This window comes from Thamnophis elegans, chromosome 13 (genome assembly GCF_009769535.1).
Source record: "Thamnophis elegans isolate rThaEle1 chromosome 13, rThaEle1.pri, whole genome shotgun sequence".
NCBI lineage: Eukaryota > Metazoa > Chordata > Lepidosauria > Squamata > Colubridae > Thamnophis > Thamnophis elegans.
Genome location: NC_045553.1, coordinates 39,634,156 through 39,653,403, shown reverse-complemented (window position 1 = coordinate 39,653,403; position 19,248 = coordinate 39,634,156). Strand labels below are relative to the sequence as shown.

The 19,248-nt window shown below is 42.3% G+C and overlaps 1 protein-coding gene across 2 annotated transcripts in view; it reads left to right on the top strand.

Moving 5' to 3' along the window:
- The window catches only part of ETS1 (ETS proto-oncogene 1, transcription factor), a 121,297-nt gene that overhangs the window by 83,410 nt on the left and 18,639 nt on the right, over window positions 1-19,248 (top strand). For both annotated transcript variants that reach the window (XM_032230109.1, XM_032230111.1), the window contains 4 exons: window positions 1,845-2,045; window positions 11,061-11,138; window positions 11,609-11,857; window positions 18,429-18,689. In XM_032230109.1, the coding sequence (XP_032086000.1) occupies window positions 1,845-2,045; window positions 11,061-11,138; window positions 11,609-11,857; window positions 18,429-18,689 (789 nt within the window). The remainder of the gene's footprint in view (window positions 1-1,844; window positions 2,046-11,060; window positions 11,139-11,608; window positions 11,858-18,428; window positions 18,690-19,248) is intronic.

Genomic DNA, 19,248 nt, shown 5'->3' with positions numbered 1-19,248 from the left:
TATTCTAGCTAGAGCCCCTCCTATGTCATTCAGCTTCCATTTAGTATATAGAAAGCAATTTGAACATTGCACAACTATTTGGGGCATAAGGGTAGCAGTTCTATCATATACGTATATGTTGTAGTTCCAAGAGCACAGAGTTCCTCAGGTGTTGTCTCCATAACCTTCCACAACCTTGAGACTCACATATCTATGGAGATTCTCAGTCATTCAGGTCACGGTTGCCCCAAAGGTGCTTTTTCAAGAGGCAACTGGACTTTCTTGTTTTTCTTCGAAGACCTTTCGCTTCTCATCCAAGAGAGTTGAAGAAGCTTCTTGGATGAGAAGTGAAACATCTTGAGATTCATAGTTTCTTTGATCGGATACTCAACTAAGGGACATTCAACTTGATGGTGGAAACAGCTGACAACCTTTTTCTTATTTGTTACTATATTTTTTAAAAAGATGGTTGGTGTATCATTAAGAAGGGAGTACTCTTTGGTTCTGAGAAGCTGACATAGGCAGTTCTCAACTTACAACCATAACAGAATCTGCCCCATCATGGACATAACTTGTCATCCTTTAGGCCACCCATGTGACTGACCCAATTTTACAACTTGTTTTGTAATGGCGATTAAGCAACCTTGTAGAATGACTACCGCAGCCATTAAGCAAACACCCTAGTTGTTAAATAATCCAGGGGTTCACAATAGGTTGATCTTGCCAAAACTTTGAAGTAAATACTAGTTTTTAGCAAAACCAACACAAAAAAAACAGTCACGCAGCTATGGGAGGGCAGTAAATATGGGCTGGTTGCCTCGTGCCTAATGTGTGGTCACATGACTGCAGGGGGAGCAGCTATTGTAACTTTGGAACTGGGTTGTAAGTATCCCTGGGGAAGTCTGTTGTACCTTCAGACACTTGCGAAGCAACCAGTCATCAGTTGATATCTACCTGTAAACTGAGCAGAATTGCAATTAATATGTCCCGGTGAGGGTTTCCAATATCTGATCATCCAAAGAACTTCTGAATAATATTTAGCTACTTGCCACCTTGGATAAAAACTGCTGGAGAACTCTTACCAAACCAGAAGAGATATCTTTGTGTTGTTGCCCAACAGTGAATTCGGACAGTGAGGAGGTTGAGGAGGGACATGGGCCAGTCCTGGAGTCTGGGGAAGGCTCTGATGAGGGCTCTGCATTGGAGGCAGAGGGAGCCAGAGCCATATGCCACCTATCAGCTGCCTTCAGAGTCAGACACCAGTGAGGCAGATGAATATCTGGAGCCTATTCCCAGTGTGCTCATGCGCAGAGTTGCCAGATGAAGGGAACAGCTAAAGAACATGGGGGGAGTTGGGAGTAAGGCCATAGGTGGATGATGAATGGCCCCTCCCAGAGGAAATAAAAGAGGAGCAAAAGGGGAGTGGAGTTTGCAGGAGACCATTAGTTCGCTTAATTGGTTTGTGACTCTCCGAGACTCCTTGCCAAGTTTTGCATATATCGTCCTTGCAGCTCTCCAAACCAGATAAGGTCTGTGACTATAAATCCTCCCTTGAAAATCTTTGCTGGATGCGAATGAGCAGAATTCATAGTCAATTAATAAAAGGTTTTTTTGTTGGGACAAACAGTTTCCTCCATGCTCTTGGGAAGCCTCGGTCAGAACACTTTGCCAATTCTGCCAGTGTATTTGAAAAGCATTACAACTCACTGGATTATCAACAGTGGGGAGAGTACAGTATGATTTTTCACTGAGAGAGTTACAAGGACTAATAATTCAGGCTAGCAGAGGTCTTTCAGCCTTTCCTAATAGAATGTTGTAAATGCCACTCCCGGTAACTCTTTTTTATCTGTGGTTTCCTCATGCAGATCCTCACCAATGGACAGAAACTCATGTACGGGACTGGATTATGTGGGCCATGAATGAATTTAGTCTGAAGGACGTAGACTTCCAGAAGTTCTCCATGAATGGAGCTGCCCTGTGTGCTCTAGGGAAAGACTGCTTCCTTGAATTAGCACCAGACTTTGTAGGAGACATTCTTTGGGAACATCTGGAGATGTTGCAGAAAGGTAACATATGATGACCACCAATGGGCTGATTTAATCAGGACTGTACTGGAAGACTGCACAAGTTCATGGGAGTTCCTGAATATCCCAGTGCAAAAATCAATGTTCCTGATTCAACATCACTTTAATTTATTGTACTGATGAAGGCAAATACATGTGTTTAATTTATTGTGTTTAGTTATTCCTCGGAGATGTAAGTATACAGTATCCTTATTGAATATTTTGGCAGTCTGGTTATAGTGAAAGGCTCCCAAAACAGATTGCCCTTGCCGATTAATTTTTTTAAGGTAGTTTAATCTTTATCTATATTTTGGGATTATAGGAAATTGCTTTAAAAGAGATTCTATTTATTTAGTGACTGTCTATGTAAGGTGTGCCCAACTTGTAACCTGTAGGCCACAGGTGGCCCTGGACAGTTAGTAATGTGGCCTACCAGATAATGAATTCTCTTTAGTTTTCTATATTTTTGATTATTTATATACATTAACATATTGTATGTTTTATATGTGGCCCAAGAGAATTCCTCTTCATTCAGTGCAACTCAGGGAAGCCAAAAAGTAGTCTACATTATGGGTTGATTAATGCAGGGTCTATGGATTCCAGAATATCCTCAAATCCCCAAGAAATACCTTTCATCCCCCTCCTTATGATATCTTCATGCTGACTTCCCAGAGAATTCTGGGACTTGAAGTCCAGGCATCTTAAAGTTGCTGAGGTTGAGAAACAATGGATGAGGACACAAGTTCAACTCTACAAGAGTGTACAGCATCACAGAGAGTTGATCAGGTTGCTGGCTTAGGCTGCATGCAGCCATCAATGAAATCAAGTTTGACACCTCTGGTCTAGAATATAGACCAGAGGTGTCAAACTCGATTTCATTGATGGCCGCATCAGGGTTGTGTATGCCCTGGGAGGGCTGGGGTGTGTGGCCGGGAGTGGCTGTGACCGGGTTGTGTGGGGCCAGGGATGGACATGACTAGTGTAGGTGTGGCCAGTAGCATGACACAGGACTTGTGTCAGGGGCATTTGTGATGGCCAACTGCTAAGGCAGGACTTCCCTGAGATCCTCACTCACTCTCATTATTTCCTTCCTTCCTTCCTTCCTTCCTTCCTTCCTTCCTTCCTTCCTTCCTTCCTTCTTTCCCTCCCTCCCTCCCTCCCTCCCTCCTTCCTTCCTTCCTTCCTTTCTTTTTCCTTCTCTCTTCATTCTCCTTTCTTCTTCCTTCCCCTCTTTCCTTATTTTTCCTTCCTTGCTCTCTTCCCATCTTCCCATCTTCCCTTCTTTTTCTTTGTCTTTCCTTTTTTTCCCTTTCTCCTTTCCTGGCCCTTCTTGCATGCTCAAATGCAAAAGAGGAAACCTTTCTCCTTTTGCTTTGTTTTTAGCTTGTTTTGATAGCCCTCTGCCAGCAAAAACAGAGCCTGGGGAGGGGGTGCACGGCCTCCCCAAGCTCCATTTTCACTGGCAGAGGCACTTTGCTCTTTCCAGGCCAGCCCCTTGAGCCAGATCTAAGCACCCATCAAGCCCTCAGGCCTTGAGTTTGGCACTCCTGTTATCGGCCCAAACGCTGTTGCAAAATTATACCTTTCTCCCACCTGAAGATGACTATTCCTGCACAAAGTCTTTTTTAGTAACTTTTCCATCGTTGTGCTGATGCATTTAAGAAGAGGAGTTCTACACAAACAAGAGAACAGCACTACAGCCACAGATAGGAAGTGTTTCTGTGCCATGCTTGAACGGGTGGGATTTTCCAGCCTGTGTATCGTTCACCAGCGTTCAGTTCTTTGCCAAATAACTGTGAAATCTTATTCTCCTTGGAGCCCGTGGGGAAAAGGTGCTAAGGAACCAAGTTCACTGCCAGGCTACACACAGTTTATAAGGGCAAAGCTGTGTTTCTGACACCACCTTTTTTCCAAAAATAATAGACAGCATCAGCTATTCCTGGACTAACCTGGATAAGCTTTAATAAGTAACAGAGCAGCATTCAGTCTTGAATAATAAGGTGAAACCAATTGTAAATAAAGGGCTAAACCCACTAAGATGTTTGCAAACCATTTTGGAGGCTTCTGTAATAGGTAGAGACAGGTGTTTATTATTCCATTTTGGGAGGCAAGAGTGGGCAGGGACAGTTTTGTCTGTTGCATGAAATCCACTAAAAAGGTAAGGGATGTTGCCACCTTCTGTGGCTTCCTAAAGATAAACATGCCACCATTTTTGGATGGGCAGCCTCTCATTTCTCTCGTTGGTGGCATATCATTGCAGCTCTTTTCTTCTCCTTTTTTCATTTCCAACTGGTTTTGGTGTGAGAGTTGAGTAACTGAACAAGCTATACCAGGGGTGAAATCCTTCTGGTTCGGCTTGGCTCAGCCGAACCGGTAGGAACAATTGTCCTTGGTTCTGTGACCTGGAAGTAAAAAAACAGCTTCTGAGGAGCTGTGAGCTGCATGATCGCCGGAAGCTTTTTTTTAAAAAAAACTTTTTAAAGCATTTTTTCCCCCTGCTGGTTCACCCAAACTGGCATGGAAAAAAATGATTTTAAAAGCATTTTAAAAATGCTTTTAAAAGTGAAAAAAGCTGGCCATGCCCACCCAGTCACATGCCCCCAACCCCCACCAAGGCACACCCAGAGAACCGGGGGTGGGGGGATTTCACCACTGAGCAACATGCAGAGTATATAAATTTAAGTTTCCATGTATTTTGTTTTGCTGTGTACACTGGCATCATCATGGCATACTTAATGATAGAGCCGAGGTGGCGCAATGGGTAGAGTGCAGTACTGCAGGCCACTTCAGCTGACTGTTATCTGCAGTTCAGCGGTTCTAATCTCACCGGCTCAAGGTTGACTCAGCCTTCCATCCTTCCGAGATGGGTGAAATGAGGACCCAGACTGTGGGGGCGATATGCTGACTCTGTAAACCGCTTAGAGAGGGCTGAAAGCCCTATGAAGCGGTATATAAGTCTAACTGCTATTGCTATTGCTATATCCCAGGCATCTAGGGTTTAATGATTTGGTTTACCAAAATCCCAGGTAACTTCTGGTGGGATGAGAAAAAATATCATTAGATTGAAACTCTTTAAGAATCAATGAATGTAGAGATTACTAAACTGAAGTGGAGTACATTAGCTGATGTTCCCCAAATAGTATGTCAGCCTCTTCAATCAATTAAACAAGGACCCAGATTGTTGGGAGCAAAGATGCTTACTCTGCAAACCATTTAGAGAGGGCTGTAAAGCACTGTGAAGTGGTATATAAATCTAACTGCTATTGCTATTGCTACAATGACATTGATAAAGGTTGACTTATGACCATTCCTTGCTCTTATAAGAGCTGTGGTGACGCAGTGGTTAGAATGCAGTATTGCAGGCTAATTCTGCTGACTGCCAGCAGTACAATTCTCAGCAGAAGATGGACTCAGCCTTCCATCCTTCCGAGTTCGGTAAAACAAGGACCCAGATTGTTTGGGGGGAAATATGCTGACTATGTAAACCACTTAGAGAGGGCTGTAAAGCACTGTGAAGCAGTATATAAGACTAAGTGCTATTCAGGGATGGATTTCCGCCAGCGTTACTGCTGGTTTGGTGCACGCATAGATTTATAGATTTATAGATTTTAATAGCATTTATAGGCCGCCCTTTTCCCTGAGGGGACTCAGGGCGGCTTACAATAATAAAGGAAGGGGAGTGAAGACAAAACATAAAAAGAAATGTGCAATAACTGAAAAATACTAAAAACACAACATTCTCTCAGCATTCGGGAGGGGCGGAAGAGTTTATCCCCAGGCCTGACGGGCTAGCCAGATCTTGAGGGCTGTACGGAAGGCCTGGACTGTGGTCAGGGTACGAATCTCCACGGGGAGATTGTTCCATAGCGTCGGAGCAGCAACTGAGAAGGCTCTCCTCCGGGTAGTCACCAGTCGGCACTGACTGGCGGATGGAATACGGAGGAGGCCCGCTCTATGCGATCTGATGGGACGCAGGGAGGTTATTGGCAGAAGGCGGTCTCTCAAATAGTCAGATCCACTACCATGGAGCGCTTTATGGGTGGTAAGTAAGACCTTGAATTGCACCCGGAGATCCACAGGCAGCCAGCGCAGCTCGCGGAGGATAGGTGTTATGTGGGCGAACCGAGGTGCGCCCACAATCACTCGCGCGGCCGCGTTCTGTACTAGCTGAAGTCTCCGGGTGCTCTTCAAGGGCAGCCCCATGTAGAGCACATTGCAGTATTCCAGCTTAGAGATCACAAGGGCTCGAGTGACTGTCGTGAGAGCCTCCCGATTCAGGTAGGGCCGCAACTGGCGCACCAGGCGAACCTGGGCAAATGCCCCCCTGGTCACAGCCGATAGATGGTGATCAAAACTCAGCTGTGGATCCAGGAGGACTCCCAAGTTGCGGACCCTATCTGAGGGGTATAAATTTTGTCCCCCCAGCCTGATTGATGGTACGGTGGTCAAATTATTGGGAGGAAAACACAACAGCCACTCGGTCTTGTCTGGGTTGAGCACCAGTTTGTTTGCTCTCATCCAGTCTTTAACAGCTTCCAAACCCTGTTCCATCACGTCCACCGCTTCATTGAGTTGGCACGGGGCGGACAGATACAGTTGAGTATCGTCCGCATATTGGTGATACTTTATCCCGTGCCTCCGAATGATCTCGCCCAGCGGTTTCATGTATATGTTGAATAGGAGGGGGGACAAGACCGACCCCAGAGCATGATTTGTGCATGCTCTGTGCGTGTGCGCAATTGCCTGTAAATAGTTCTGCGCATGCGCAGAACCTTAAAAATGTCAAAAAACCATACCACGCGACCGGGGAACCAGTTCAGGGGCGTGCTGGGCCTGCCGTCCCTACCGGTTCAACGACCAGTCACAATTTCCACTACTGTTTCACCTGAACGGGTGCGAACTGGTAGCAACCCACCTCTGCTGCTATTGCTCAATGCAAGACAATGCATTCTGCTGCTTTGATACTCCTTTTTATTGTTTACCTGCTTGGGAGTAAAGGAGGGGTTCCTTAGAATTGAATACAGTGTTCTAGGAAACAACTTTAGTTGATAAAATTGATAGTCATGAAAACAACACCCAAATTAGCAAGTTTTTTTTTTAAGCTGGAGATATTGGCAAAAGTTGATTAAGGTTGAGTTCTAGAAAATAAGGACTCTTTGCTAAACAAGGACCTGGAAATGTATGAAACAAAACTTTGTTTTAATGGATTATTTGGAAGAAGACCATGTTGATTATTCCCCATAGCCTGAGAAATACAACAAGTGTATCACCGTGGCAATGCATTATCTATATCATTATGCAACTAACAGAATTTTGCATACTGACATTAGGGAAATAAATGCAAGTTAAATCATTTGTACAAACATGTTCTTACATATATTGTAGTGGAATTTGGTTTGTTCTATGCACAGTCCATTTACTGAGGTCCAGAAATTTGAGCATTTGCTAGGTACCTTCAAAACAGTTAGTTTGGACTAGTTTTTACAATGGCTGAAACAGGTTGAAGAACAGTGTTTCTATTTCTATTTGTAAAACTAGAAAGGAGAAGTCACCATGGATCTGATAGCCATTATCTATGACTAGGGAGATGAAGATTGCCTAAAGCAGAGGTGTCCAACCTTGGCAACTTTTAAGACTTGTGGACTTCAATTCCAAGAATTCCCCAGCCAGCCATGCTTAAAGCTGCCAAGATTGGACACCCCAGGTATAAAGGATGACCGCTGAGTAAATTTTCATGAAGATGCTAAGGTTAAAGGAAGCCCTTCCTCCTTCTTAGTCATCTTTCAGTCCTATATTCCCACATGGAATGACTAGTTTTGACCCATCAGGGAATGAAATGAGGATCCTATTTACAGTAGTGGCCAAAATTGTGGAAACCTTTTGTGGGGGGAAAAAAGTGTATTTTTGAGATTTGATGGCTAATAACACCACTTTTTTTAGTACTACCATAAAATTATATATCAATCGAAGGATAATTTAATCAAGTATGGAATGCAATAACCTTTATGAAAGATTTTCTATTAGAATAGCAGTTATGAAAAAAGAAAAGTATACATAGAAAAAAAGTTATACAAAAATTATCACCAGGTCAGATAATACTTAGTTGGGTAAACTTTAGTGTGAATTACGGCCTTACAAAGTCTCCCCATGGAATGAAGTCAAGTCAACTCAAGTCTTTTAGTTCTGCAGCTGTTATAATGTGAAACCAAGATTGAACAATTGCTTCTATTAACTGGGTTTTATTGCTGTGTTGTTTCTGACATAACTTTTTATAGAATACAGATAATTGAACAAACTTAATTGCATTACATTCTTGATTAAAATATCTTTCCAGTGATATATAGTTTTATGGTACTACTAAAAAAAATGTTATTAGCCATCAAACCTCAAAAATACATCCCCCCCCCCCCAAAAAAAAAAAAAAGGTTTCTACAATTTTTGGTCACTACAGTATTTTTGCTGATTCCGGAGAGAGGTCAGTCAGAAAATAGTGTACATCCATTAAAAAAGAACCTAGTTTTGACCTCTCCTTCTGCTAAGGGGGATGGGGAAGAGTTCTAAACAAAGCTAAGACTTGTGTGAGTTGAGTTGTGAGAGCATTGTGCCATTTTCCCTCCTCCTGGACAGATCGGCCAAACCCCCAGATAGATAACCACAGGGAAGGGGACAGGCCAGGATATAGTTCTAAAGAAGGCACCAACTTTGTAGTCAACGAGAGGGCACTGTTGACTGTGAGGAACAAGGGTTTATTTTAGGGCACGGGGGATGGAAAGGGATTAATTTTGAATATTCTGAAATATATGTCAGTGAAGAAGTCTTCGCCTGATGGCTTTTCTGTCTTTGTTAGGCAGCCTGTGGTCGGTGAGTCACCTCTGGCTGAAATGTTTCGAAATACCTAAGTGTGTTGGAAGCTTTGACCCTGGCCATCTTGATTATTTTGACCATGCAATTCTACGTGTTTGATTTGGCAAAAGTTTTTGAAGTTATGGTGCTAGCACTTGCTGCTCAGTAGAATCTGGTCTAGTCCAGCTGACATTGAGCTCAGGAGCTTCCTACCATGGTTAAAAAGTTCATGGGCCTCATAGACCCCTGAGATGCTTTTCTAGATTCCCCCAATTCCTCAAGATCCTCCTGCTGAATAACATAGTTTTTACATCATCATCATCATTATATACTTTATTCATTAAATGTGAAAGTCAGTCAGCTGAATATTCAAAAATGCACCACAAATACCATTGACTGGTGCTAATGGTTCTTATGGGTTGCTGCTAGTGTCTTAGCTATCAACCAGATACCTTCTTAAGATGTACAATGCTCTGAGTAGCACAGTTTTTTGCAGTTCCTCTTGTGTTGCAAGAAGCTACAATTTCTTGATGTTTTTTATAAAATACTTGGATATGGTACCAAGTGTCCCGATGACAATAGGTATCACTGGTTGTTGTTGTTGTTGTTCATTCATTCAATGTCTACATAAACAGTGTGTTGTCTTGGTACAGTTAATTTTGAGAAATAATAATGATAATAGTAACAATGATATTCATAACATTAATAATGATCCCATAATATTAATAGAATTTGTTTATCCGTTTTAGTAAATCTTCCTTATATAATTAATCATTTCTTATGTTTTTAAATTTCTAGCTTCTGTTTCTGTTAGTTAGCCATTGGTAAAACAAATCTCATGTTAAAAAAAATATTCAATTTCTTCCTTCCCCTTATTTTTAAGTGTTAATCTATCCATTTCTATCCATTCTAATATTTTGTTATTCTGTTTGTTTTGCTAACAATTTTCATGGAGGGAAGTAAGCAGTGGGGTACCCCAAGGTCAGGGGTTAGCAACCTGTGGCTCTGGAGACACATGTGGCTCTTTTATTCCTTTGTTGCAGCTCCCTGTCGCCAATCAGCTCCACAATTGATAGGGTTTTCGGTTAGAGATAGAGGAAAAAGGACGCCGCGCTAGGAGGAGACTGTATGCTGGGGGAACCAGACTTCTGGTTGTCAGAGGAAAAAGGACGCCATGCTAGGAGAAGACTCTATGGTGGGGAAACAGGACATCCGAATGGCTCCAGAATTGAACGGAGGGCTTCCGGTTAGGACCTTTGTGGCTCTTTAAGTGTTTAAGGTTGCCAAGCCCTGCCCTAGATTCTGTCTTAGGCTCAGTACTCTTCAATAGCTTCATCAATGATTTAGATGAGGGAGTAGAAAGGGAACTCATCAAATCTGCAGACATTTTTTGCCTGAAATTTGTTAGCAAACTACTGAACAGCGATGACAGGACCATGATGCTTCTCTTATTCACACTTTTTGAACCCTAGTCAAATTAAACCAAAATCAATGAAAAAAATATGCAGCGATTTTGCAATGTGAGTAGACCGTGCCAAACGTCGTACTCATGAGATGTAGCTGCCAGCCACAAACAGCTTTTCTAGTCTGATAAAAAATGAAATTTTGGGAAAATCCTATTACACAACTGTAAGTCATGGAACTGTATCAACAGCATTTGTTTAATAGACGCTAAGGAGGACAATTCTCATGTTTAACTTCCATTGGACAGCTTGGCATGTGGTTGGTGATGATGGGAACTGTGCTCAAGCTGTATTGATTGCGTCAGTTTCCTCAAGGCATTTACATGTCACATGGGGAAAGTCTTGGAAATCACATACAAATTTTAATACAGATGTTGATGTGATGGAAAGCCCTGCTTACATGCACATCATTGGACTCCATGGTGATTCATGTCTTTCATGGTCATTCTGTGGGATTTCCATAATGGATGTCTTGGTAACTACCACTTCCAATGTTCAACATAGTGTTCTCATCATTTTTTCTATAAGGGCCCGTTTTGACAAGCTCATCACCACGTTGTGTGATGACTTTGCATTAGTCACAGTTTCTCAGCTTCACAGACAGACAGACAGACAGACAGACGCACAGATATAGAGATATAGATATAGATATTGTTGTTAGTTAAATTGTTGTTGAATAACTGAGATATTCCCTTTTGTTTATTTGCTATAGAAGAGATCAAGCCATATCCAGCAAATGGAATAAATGCTGCCTATCCAGAATCTCGCTACACATCCGACTACTTCATTAGTAAGTCCAATTCTTTTTTCTACCCTTCCTTCCTTCCTTCCTCCCTCCCTCCCTCCCCCTCCCTCCCTCCCTCCCTCCCTCCCTCCCTCCCTCCCTCCTTCCCTCCCTCCCTCCCTCCCTCCCTCCTTCCTCCCTCCCTCCCTCCCTCCCTCCTTCCCTCCTTCCCTCCTTCCCTCCTTCCCTCCTTCCCTCCTTCCCTCCTTCCCTCCTACAAGAGGGTAAATTAATGTGTGCAGAATATTGGGCTTTAAACAAATCTAACAATGTGTTCTGTTAATTTAGAACAAATATTGGAATGTGTGACCTAGTACACCTCTTCCCAATTACATCTGCCTGTCACATCAGATCCAGCAGAAAGGGAACCTTGCAGGATCTTTGGCAAATCCCAGACAGCGGCCTTTTCTGCCGAGGTGCCCACGTAGGTCCCTGAAACCCTGGATCACCACTTCATGCCATTTTTCTCCTTGCAGGTTATGGCATTGAGCATGCTCAGTGTGTGCCTCCATCAGAGTTTTCTGAGCCCAGCTTCATCACAGAGTCCTACCAGACTCTCCATCCAATCAGCTCTGAGGAGCTCCTATCTCTCAAATATGAGAATGAATACCCACCGGTCATTCTTCGCGACCCAATGCAGATGGACTCCCTGCAGACAGACTACTTCACAATCAAACAGGAAGTCGTAACACCGGATAACATGTGCATGGGGCGTGCCAGCCGAGGTAGTGTAGACAAATAGATAACAAAGGCTCCTCTATTTGGGCCATGGGGGTTGCTTCTGTTCCATTCCTGGTACTGCCACAAAACTTCTTCAAATCATGGTTGCATTCTGCTGGTGTGCCTTTAATCAGCCCTGGTGTTGCAGTGGTTAGAAGGCAGTATTGCAGGCTGACTCTGCCCACAGTCTGGAGTTCAATCCGTGGTGGCGCAGTGGTTAGAATGCAATACGGCAGGCTAGCTCTGCTGCTGACTGTTCAATTCCCACAGCTCAAGGTTGACTCAGCCTCTCGTCTTTCTGAGGTCAGAAAAATGAGGACCTAGATTGTTGGGGGCAAGAGGCTGACTCTGTAAACCATGTAGAAAGGGTCGTAAAACACTGTGAAGCGGTATATAAGTCTCAGTGCTATTGCTATTGATTTAGACTTTTATCCTTCCAAGGTCAATAAAATGAGGACCCAGATGATTGGAGGCAATATGCTGACATTGTAAACCATCCCGTTAAAGTGTTACAGGGGGGTATATGAATTTAAGTGCTACTGCTATTGCTATTGCTATTGCTGGTTACTTTTGCTAAATGGTGGATAATTTTGGTATAGTATGCCTAAGTGATGTTACTGGGACGTGTTCTACCCTAGTCTTCCCCAACTATGGACTTTGGATGTCATAGTCCTAGACATCTTGAGGAATTTAGAACTGGCAAAGGCTATTGAAGAAATTTGGTGCAATGGCCATTGTGTCAAAACTCGGGGAGGGGGGTAAAGATGTCTGTTGTAACTCCTCACTCAAATGGGGGCACCAGCTTTATTTGTAAATAGGGATGAATCACTTTGGTTTCAAATACACACACACACACACACACACACAGACACACAGACAGACACACAGAGTATATGTATGTATGGGACATGGTGGCTCAGTGGCTAAAATACTGAGCTTGTCAATCAGAAAGGTCAGCATTTCGTCGCTTCGAATCCCTAGTGCCCTGTAATGGAGTGAGCTCCCTTTACTTGTCCGGACTTCTGCCAACTGAGCAGTTTGAAAGCAGGTAAAAATGCAAGTAGAAAAATAGGGACCACCTTGGTGGGAAGGTAACAGCGTTCCGTGCGCCTTCGGTATTTAGTCATGCCGGCCACATGACGAAGGAGACGTCTGCAGACAGCATTGGCTCTTTGACTTAGAAACGGCGATGAGCACCAGCCCCTAGAATCGGGAATGACTAGAACAGTGTTTTTCAACCTTTTTTGTGCAAAGGCACACTTTTTTCATGAAAAAAATCACGAGGCACACCACCATTAGAAAATGTTAAAAAAATTTATCTCTGTGCCTATATTGACTATATATAAAGTAATTTTCCCACAGCACACCTTACACTATGTCACGGCACACTAGTGTGCCGCGGCACAGTGGTTGAAAAACACTGGACTAGAACATATGTGAATGGGGAACCTTTACGTGTGTGTGTGTGTGTATGTGTGTGTGTATACAAACATACATACATATGTGTGTGTATGTGTATGTGTATGTGTATGTGTATGTGTATGTGTATGTGTATGTATGTATGTTTATGTGTTGATGTGTTTATGTGTATGTATGTGTATATATATACATATATATATATATATGTATATATATATACAAAAGTCTAGCTGATAAAGGAGTCGTTCTCTGTAGCTCAAATGGTTAACTCCCTGCCTGGGAGGCAATAGAGCACAGGTTCGATTCCCAAACTTGGGTATGGCTAGCTGATGAGAGCTAAATAGCTTGAAATAGATCTATACTAGTCTCCCTTTATTTATTTATCAGCATAAATATAACATATATATATATATATATGTATATGCATATATATGTGTATATGTATATGTATATGTATACATGTGTATATATGTATGTATGTATATGTATATACATACATACATACATACATACATTACATACATATCTATTCTCACCACCACCACCATACCTTTATTATATATCTCATATACCTTTATACCTATATATATGTATATACCTTTAATATATACCTCAAACCTGTGTCACCCTTTCTTATTTAATAATAAATTGGATTTGACCTCATTGTTGGTCCCAGTTCTGATTCCCAGACACCCATGCCTACACTTTACAGTAAGGTTGAGACAGTTTTATTCCTCCCTGCCCAATAAAACCCAGCCTTTTGGCTTGTTTTTTTAGCACAAAAACCAACAAACCAGTGAACACAAACCATACATCACCTATTGTTGTCCAATCACTAGACTAGCTGGGATTTTATATCACTAAAGGCTATGATTTAACCAAAGTTTTTGGAATGTACTACAGTTAGTTGAGATCACACTGTGATCAAGCAACTGTAGTAGCCAAGCTCACCTACCAATAATGTTTAAAAATGGCAAGATTTCTGGAAACATCCATATACTTTTTTTTGGCAACTATTTGGAAGTCGTTTGCCTTCTAGGATTTATTTTTTTGTAATTTTCCAGTGTAGCCTACACCCTTGTTTTCCCATCCAAGTATTATCCTGGTTTAACTGACCCTGTGGAGCTCTTTTGAGATCAGCCAAGGTTAACAGGATGCAGCTCCCTCATTGGGCACATCAACCGACTAAATAAATAAATGTGATTTGTTTGTTTGTTTAACAAATTTATCCCTCCTTTGGGATCACTTTGCAGGTTTATGAATAAATAAATAGCACTATTTTGGCAAGGTGATGTATCTCCTCTGACTGATGGACACTTTTTCCTATGCTATGCTACGCAAGATTTTTCAACTGGAAATTCTACCAACAGATTTGTTGAAGACTTGCTTGTTTTCTTAAAAGCCATGCATTTGCTTTTGAGTCTTCTAAAGACGCAATATGAGAAAGGCATCACGAACCTTCCAAATTCTAGACTTTAGAGACTGTCTATAGTTTGCTTGAGTGGTGGCTCAGTGGCTAAGATGCTGAGCTTGTCGATCATAAAGGTCAACAGTTCGTCAGTTCGAATCCCTAGCACCACGTAACGCAGTGAGCTCCCGTTACTTGTCCCAGCTTCTGCCAACCTAGCAGTTCGAAAGCACGTAAAAATCCAAGTAGAAAAATAGGGACCACCTTTGGTGGGAAGGTTACAGAGTTCCGTGTGCCTTCATGCCAGCCACATGACCACAGAGACATCTTCAGACAGTGCTAGCTTTTCGGCTTTGAAACGGAAATGAGCACCGCCTCCTAGAGGCAGGAACGACTAGCACATATGTTCGAGGGGAACATTTACCTTATATTTTGCTTATCTCAAGCAACTGATTCCTGCCATTATTTAAATTCTTACTAGATATATTTTGGGGATGGGTGGATAGGGAGGTACATACTGGAAAAGACATGGAGGTCAAATCAAAACATGGCAAATATTCCAGTTCAAAGCATTATGTCCACCTCCGAAAGTTATTCTGTGGGTTGTAGTTGCCACCATCTCTGCCAATGAATTCCCCCACCCCACCCCGCCAGGTCTTACACAATCCCAGCAGCTGTTTTCAGACTGGTTTTGGTAATTATTGAACTCAAATGATCCTACTGCGTTGTCAGTAAATCTGACATGGTTGAGCAATAGCCATTGAGTGGAATTCCAGAGAAAGCAGTGCAAGATCTTATTTTGTTTTATTTTGTTTGTTCACTTTTGAACCTGTGTGCTTTGGTAGGAATTCAGATTTTTTTAACTGAAGTAAGAGTGATTAATCTGGGCAGAGTTGTCTGAGTTGACATATTGTACTGCTCTCTAAGAAGCCAAGAACAAACAACCCTCATGCTTGCCAGGACTAAGGTAACGTCTAACGGTCATGAGGAGGAGGAAGAGGAAGCAACAATGCACAACCTTTCCTCTTTAGTAACAGAGGGCACTACACATGCAGCTGAACTCTGAAAGTGTTCAAATAAATGCATAATTATAGATAGATAGATAGATAGATAGATAGATAGATAGATAGATAGATAGATAGATAGATAGATAGATATAGAGAAAGAAAGAAAGAAAGAAAGATAGATAGATAGATGATAGATAGATAGATAGATAGATAGATAGATAGATAGATAGATAGATAGATAGATAGAGTTAGAGAAAGGTAGGTAGGTAGGTAGGTAGGTAGGTAGGTAGGTAGGTAGATAGATAGATAGATAGATAGATAGATAGATAGATAGATAGATAGATAGATAGATAGATAGATAGATAGAGTTAGAAAAAGGTAGGTAGGTAGGTAGGTAGGTAGGTAGGTAGGTAGGTAGGTAGATAGATGATAGATAGATAGATAGATAGATAGATAGATAGATAGATAGATAGATAGATAGATAGATAGATATAGAGTTAGAGAAAGGTAGGTAGGTAGGTAGATAGAAAGAAAGAAAGAAAGAAAGAAAGATAGATAGATAGATAGATAGATAGATAGATAGATGATATAGAGAAAGAAAGAAAGAAAGATAGATAGATAGATAGATAGATAGATAGATAGATAGATAGATAGATAGATATAGAGAAAGGAAGGAAGAAAGAAAGAAAGAAAGAAAGAAAGAAAGAAAGAAAGAAAGAAAAGAAAGAAGGAAGGAAGGAAGGAAGGAAGGAAGGTAGGTAGGTAGGTAGGTAGGTAGGTAGGTAGGTAGGTAGGTAGGTAGGTAGGTAGGTAGGTGCGCACTCACATGCACACACGCACACACACACACGCACACATACACACACAGTAGTGGCCAAAATTGTGAAAACCGTTTTGGGGAAAAGTGTACTTTTGAGGTTTGATGGCTGATAACACACTTTCTTTTGGAGTTGTACCATAAAATTATATATCAATGGAAAGATAATTTAATCAAGAATGTAATGCAACAAAGTTCATTCAATTATCTTTATTCTATGAAAAGTTATAAGTCGGAAGCGACCCAGCAATAAAACCCAGTTAATAGAAGCAATCATTCAATCTTGGTTTCACATTATAACAGCTGCAGAACTCAAAGACTTGGTTCACTCCATGGGGAGACTTTGTAAGGCCGTAATTCACACTAAAGGTTACCCAACTAAGTATTAACTGACATGGTGATAATTTTTGTATATCTCATTTTTTTTCTATGTGTTTCACTTTTCTTCTTCATAACTGGTGTTATTAGCCACCAAACCTCACACACACACACACACACACACACACACACAGAGAGAGAGAGAGAGAGAGAGAAAGAGAGGGAGGGAGGGAGGGAGGGAGGGAGAGAGAGGGAGAGAGAGCCCAAAACTGGAAGCCAAAGTATAAAAGACGATACTTGTCACATTTGGTGAAGGTTCTTGATAAATAGCACAAGTGGTAATCTGCGTGCTTGGTGGTTTCCTTATAGCAGATCAGGTGGTTTCTCCATCTAACTCAGTAATCTTTATGAAGACGTCATTACTTCTCCTTGCAACATGTTGCTGTTAGGTGGAGAAATTGGAGATTGAACTACAGATTAAATGTGAGATTGAACTACTTTCAGTTTATAATATTTGCCTTGCTTGTAAGACTCTGTTCCTATCAAGCTCCAAAAACCAAGAAAGACGCACACAAAGTTACTTCTAAGAAGTTTCCTTTAATATTCCTCCCCTATAAGCAGAAAGCCCCCCACAATTAAAGCAAGTTACTTGCATCATTAGAGATATTCTCTGACAACTTCTACGGAGGAGCAGGCTTGAGCCTCTTTCTCCCAACCAAACTATTTAAACTTACTGTCTCTGTCCTCTAGGATCCAGACTGTGTTCCACTGCCACTCCAGAGCTGTCATTCAGTGTGTTTCCCTCCTCAGATTTAGCAATATCCTTAACCGAGTAGGAAGAAAAAGTATATTTCAGAGAAAAGGTCATGCAAATGTTGACAGCATGGAGACAACGTTCAGGCAATTAGAGGCATAGATTCAGCCCTGTGAACTCTGAGTTCCCAATGGTCCCATGCTGAAGTCTTCAAAGGATGTACGTGATATTGCTTACACCAAGAAGTGCAATGTCAGATGGACACGAGGCCTAAAGAAGGGAATATGAGGTCCACCCTCATTTCATTGCAGCTTCAGCTTAAGCCTCTCCCTTACACCTGCTTCGGGCACCACCCAAGATGGCATAGTGCCCTTCTAACCCCGTCATGCCAACAGCCCTTCAGGGCAGATCTGCACCTGAAGATACCCATGCCTGAACTCCTTTTCAGCAGTAAGGCTTCAACAAAAGGCTTCATGGTGGAGTTGCAGGACAGAAATATGGGGACTGCGCAACTTCTTTTTTGTCTGAGGGCTACATTAAGCTCTTGGGGGACAGGCTGGGGGCTGTGCTGCCCAAAAGAAGGGGAAAGGGATGCAGTTGAGGTAGCAACATGAATGAAGCTAAAACAATATTTCAACAAGGATGGTTACAAAGTGGTTGCTTACCATGTTTTAGAATGACTTTTTCTTTCCATCACATTAAAACGTGATATTGAAGTCAACGTTGGTGAGGATCGGGAGGTAGTCAGGCAGTCAGATGTTATTTGTAGCCTGGGCCTTTTACCCCCCCCCCCCTTACGAGGGCATCTCAATCACTGGTTGAAGGTGAACTTCCTTTTCTTCTTGCCTTGCAGGTAAACTTGGGGGCCAAGATTCTTTTGAGAGTATAGAGAGTTATGACAGTTGTGACCGCCTGGCGCAGTCCTGGAGCAGCCAGTCGTCCTTCCAGAGTCTCCAGCGCGTCCCTTCCTATGATAGCTTTGATTCGGAGGACTATCCTGTCCCTCTGCCCAACCACAAGCCCAAAGGCACTTTCAAGGACTATGTTCGAGACCGAAGTGACATGAACAAGGACAAACCTGTCATTCCTGCTGCTGCCCTGGCCGGTTACACAGGTAAGATGCTGGAGAAATGTGGGCGATACAAGCAGTTTCTCGTGGCTCTGTTGACTCACTCAAGATGCTCAATTAGATCAGTCATGGATCTGGTGGTTTGCATTTGTGCAATCGGCTAAGTCAGTGTTTCTCAACCTTGGCGACTTTCAGTCCTGTGGACTTCAACTCCCAGAATCCCCCAGCCAGCTATTCTGGGAGTTGAAGTCCAAAGGACTGAAAGTCGCCAAGGTTGAGAAACACTGGGCTAAGTAATGGTTCCTTAAAATTTTGTTTAGTGTTTCTTTAGAAAAGAGGGGAATCCAGAATATTCTGCAAACTCAGCCCTTTCTGTGAGCTTATAATTCATCTCATTCTACAAACCAACAGGCTAAATTGTGTACCAAGTTCAGTGTGTTGTACAACCGCAACCAGTGGTGGGATTCCAAACCTTTTTCTACCGGTTGTGTGAGACAGAGCGTTTTGCCCATGCCTAACATGTGCTTCACGCATGTTCACAGCACTCAAAGACCGCCATTGTCAGTGCTGGTGAGCTGAGCTGTGTTTTGGCTCAGCTGAGGTG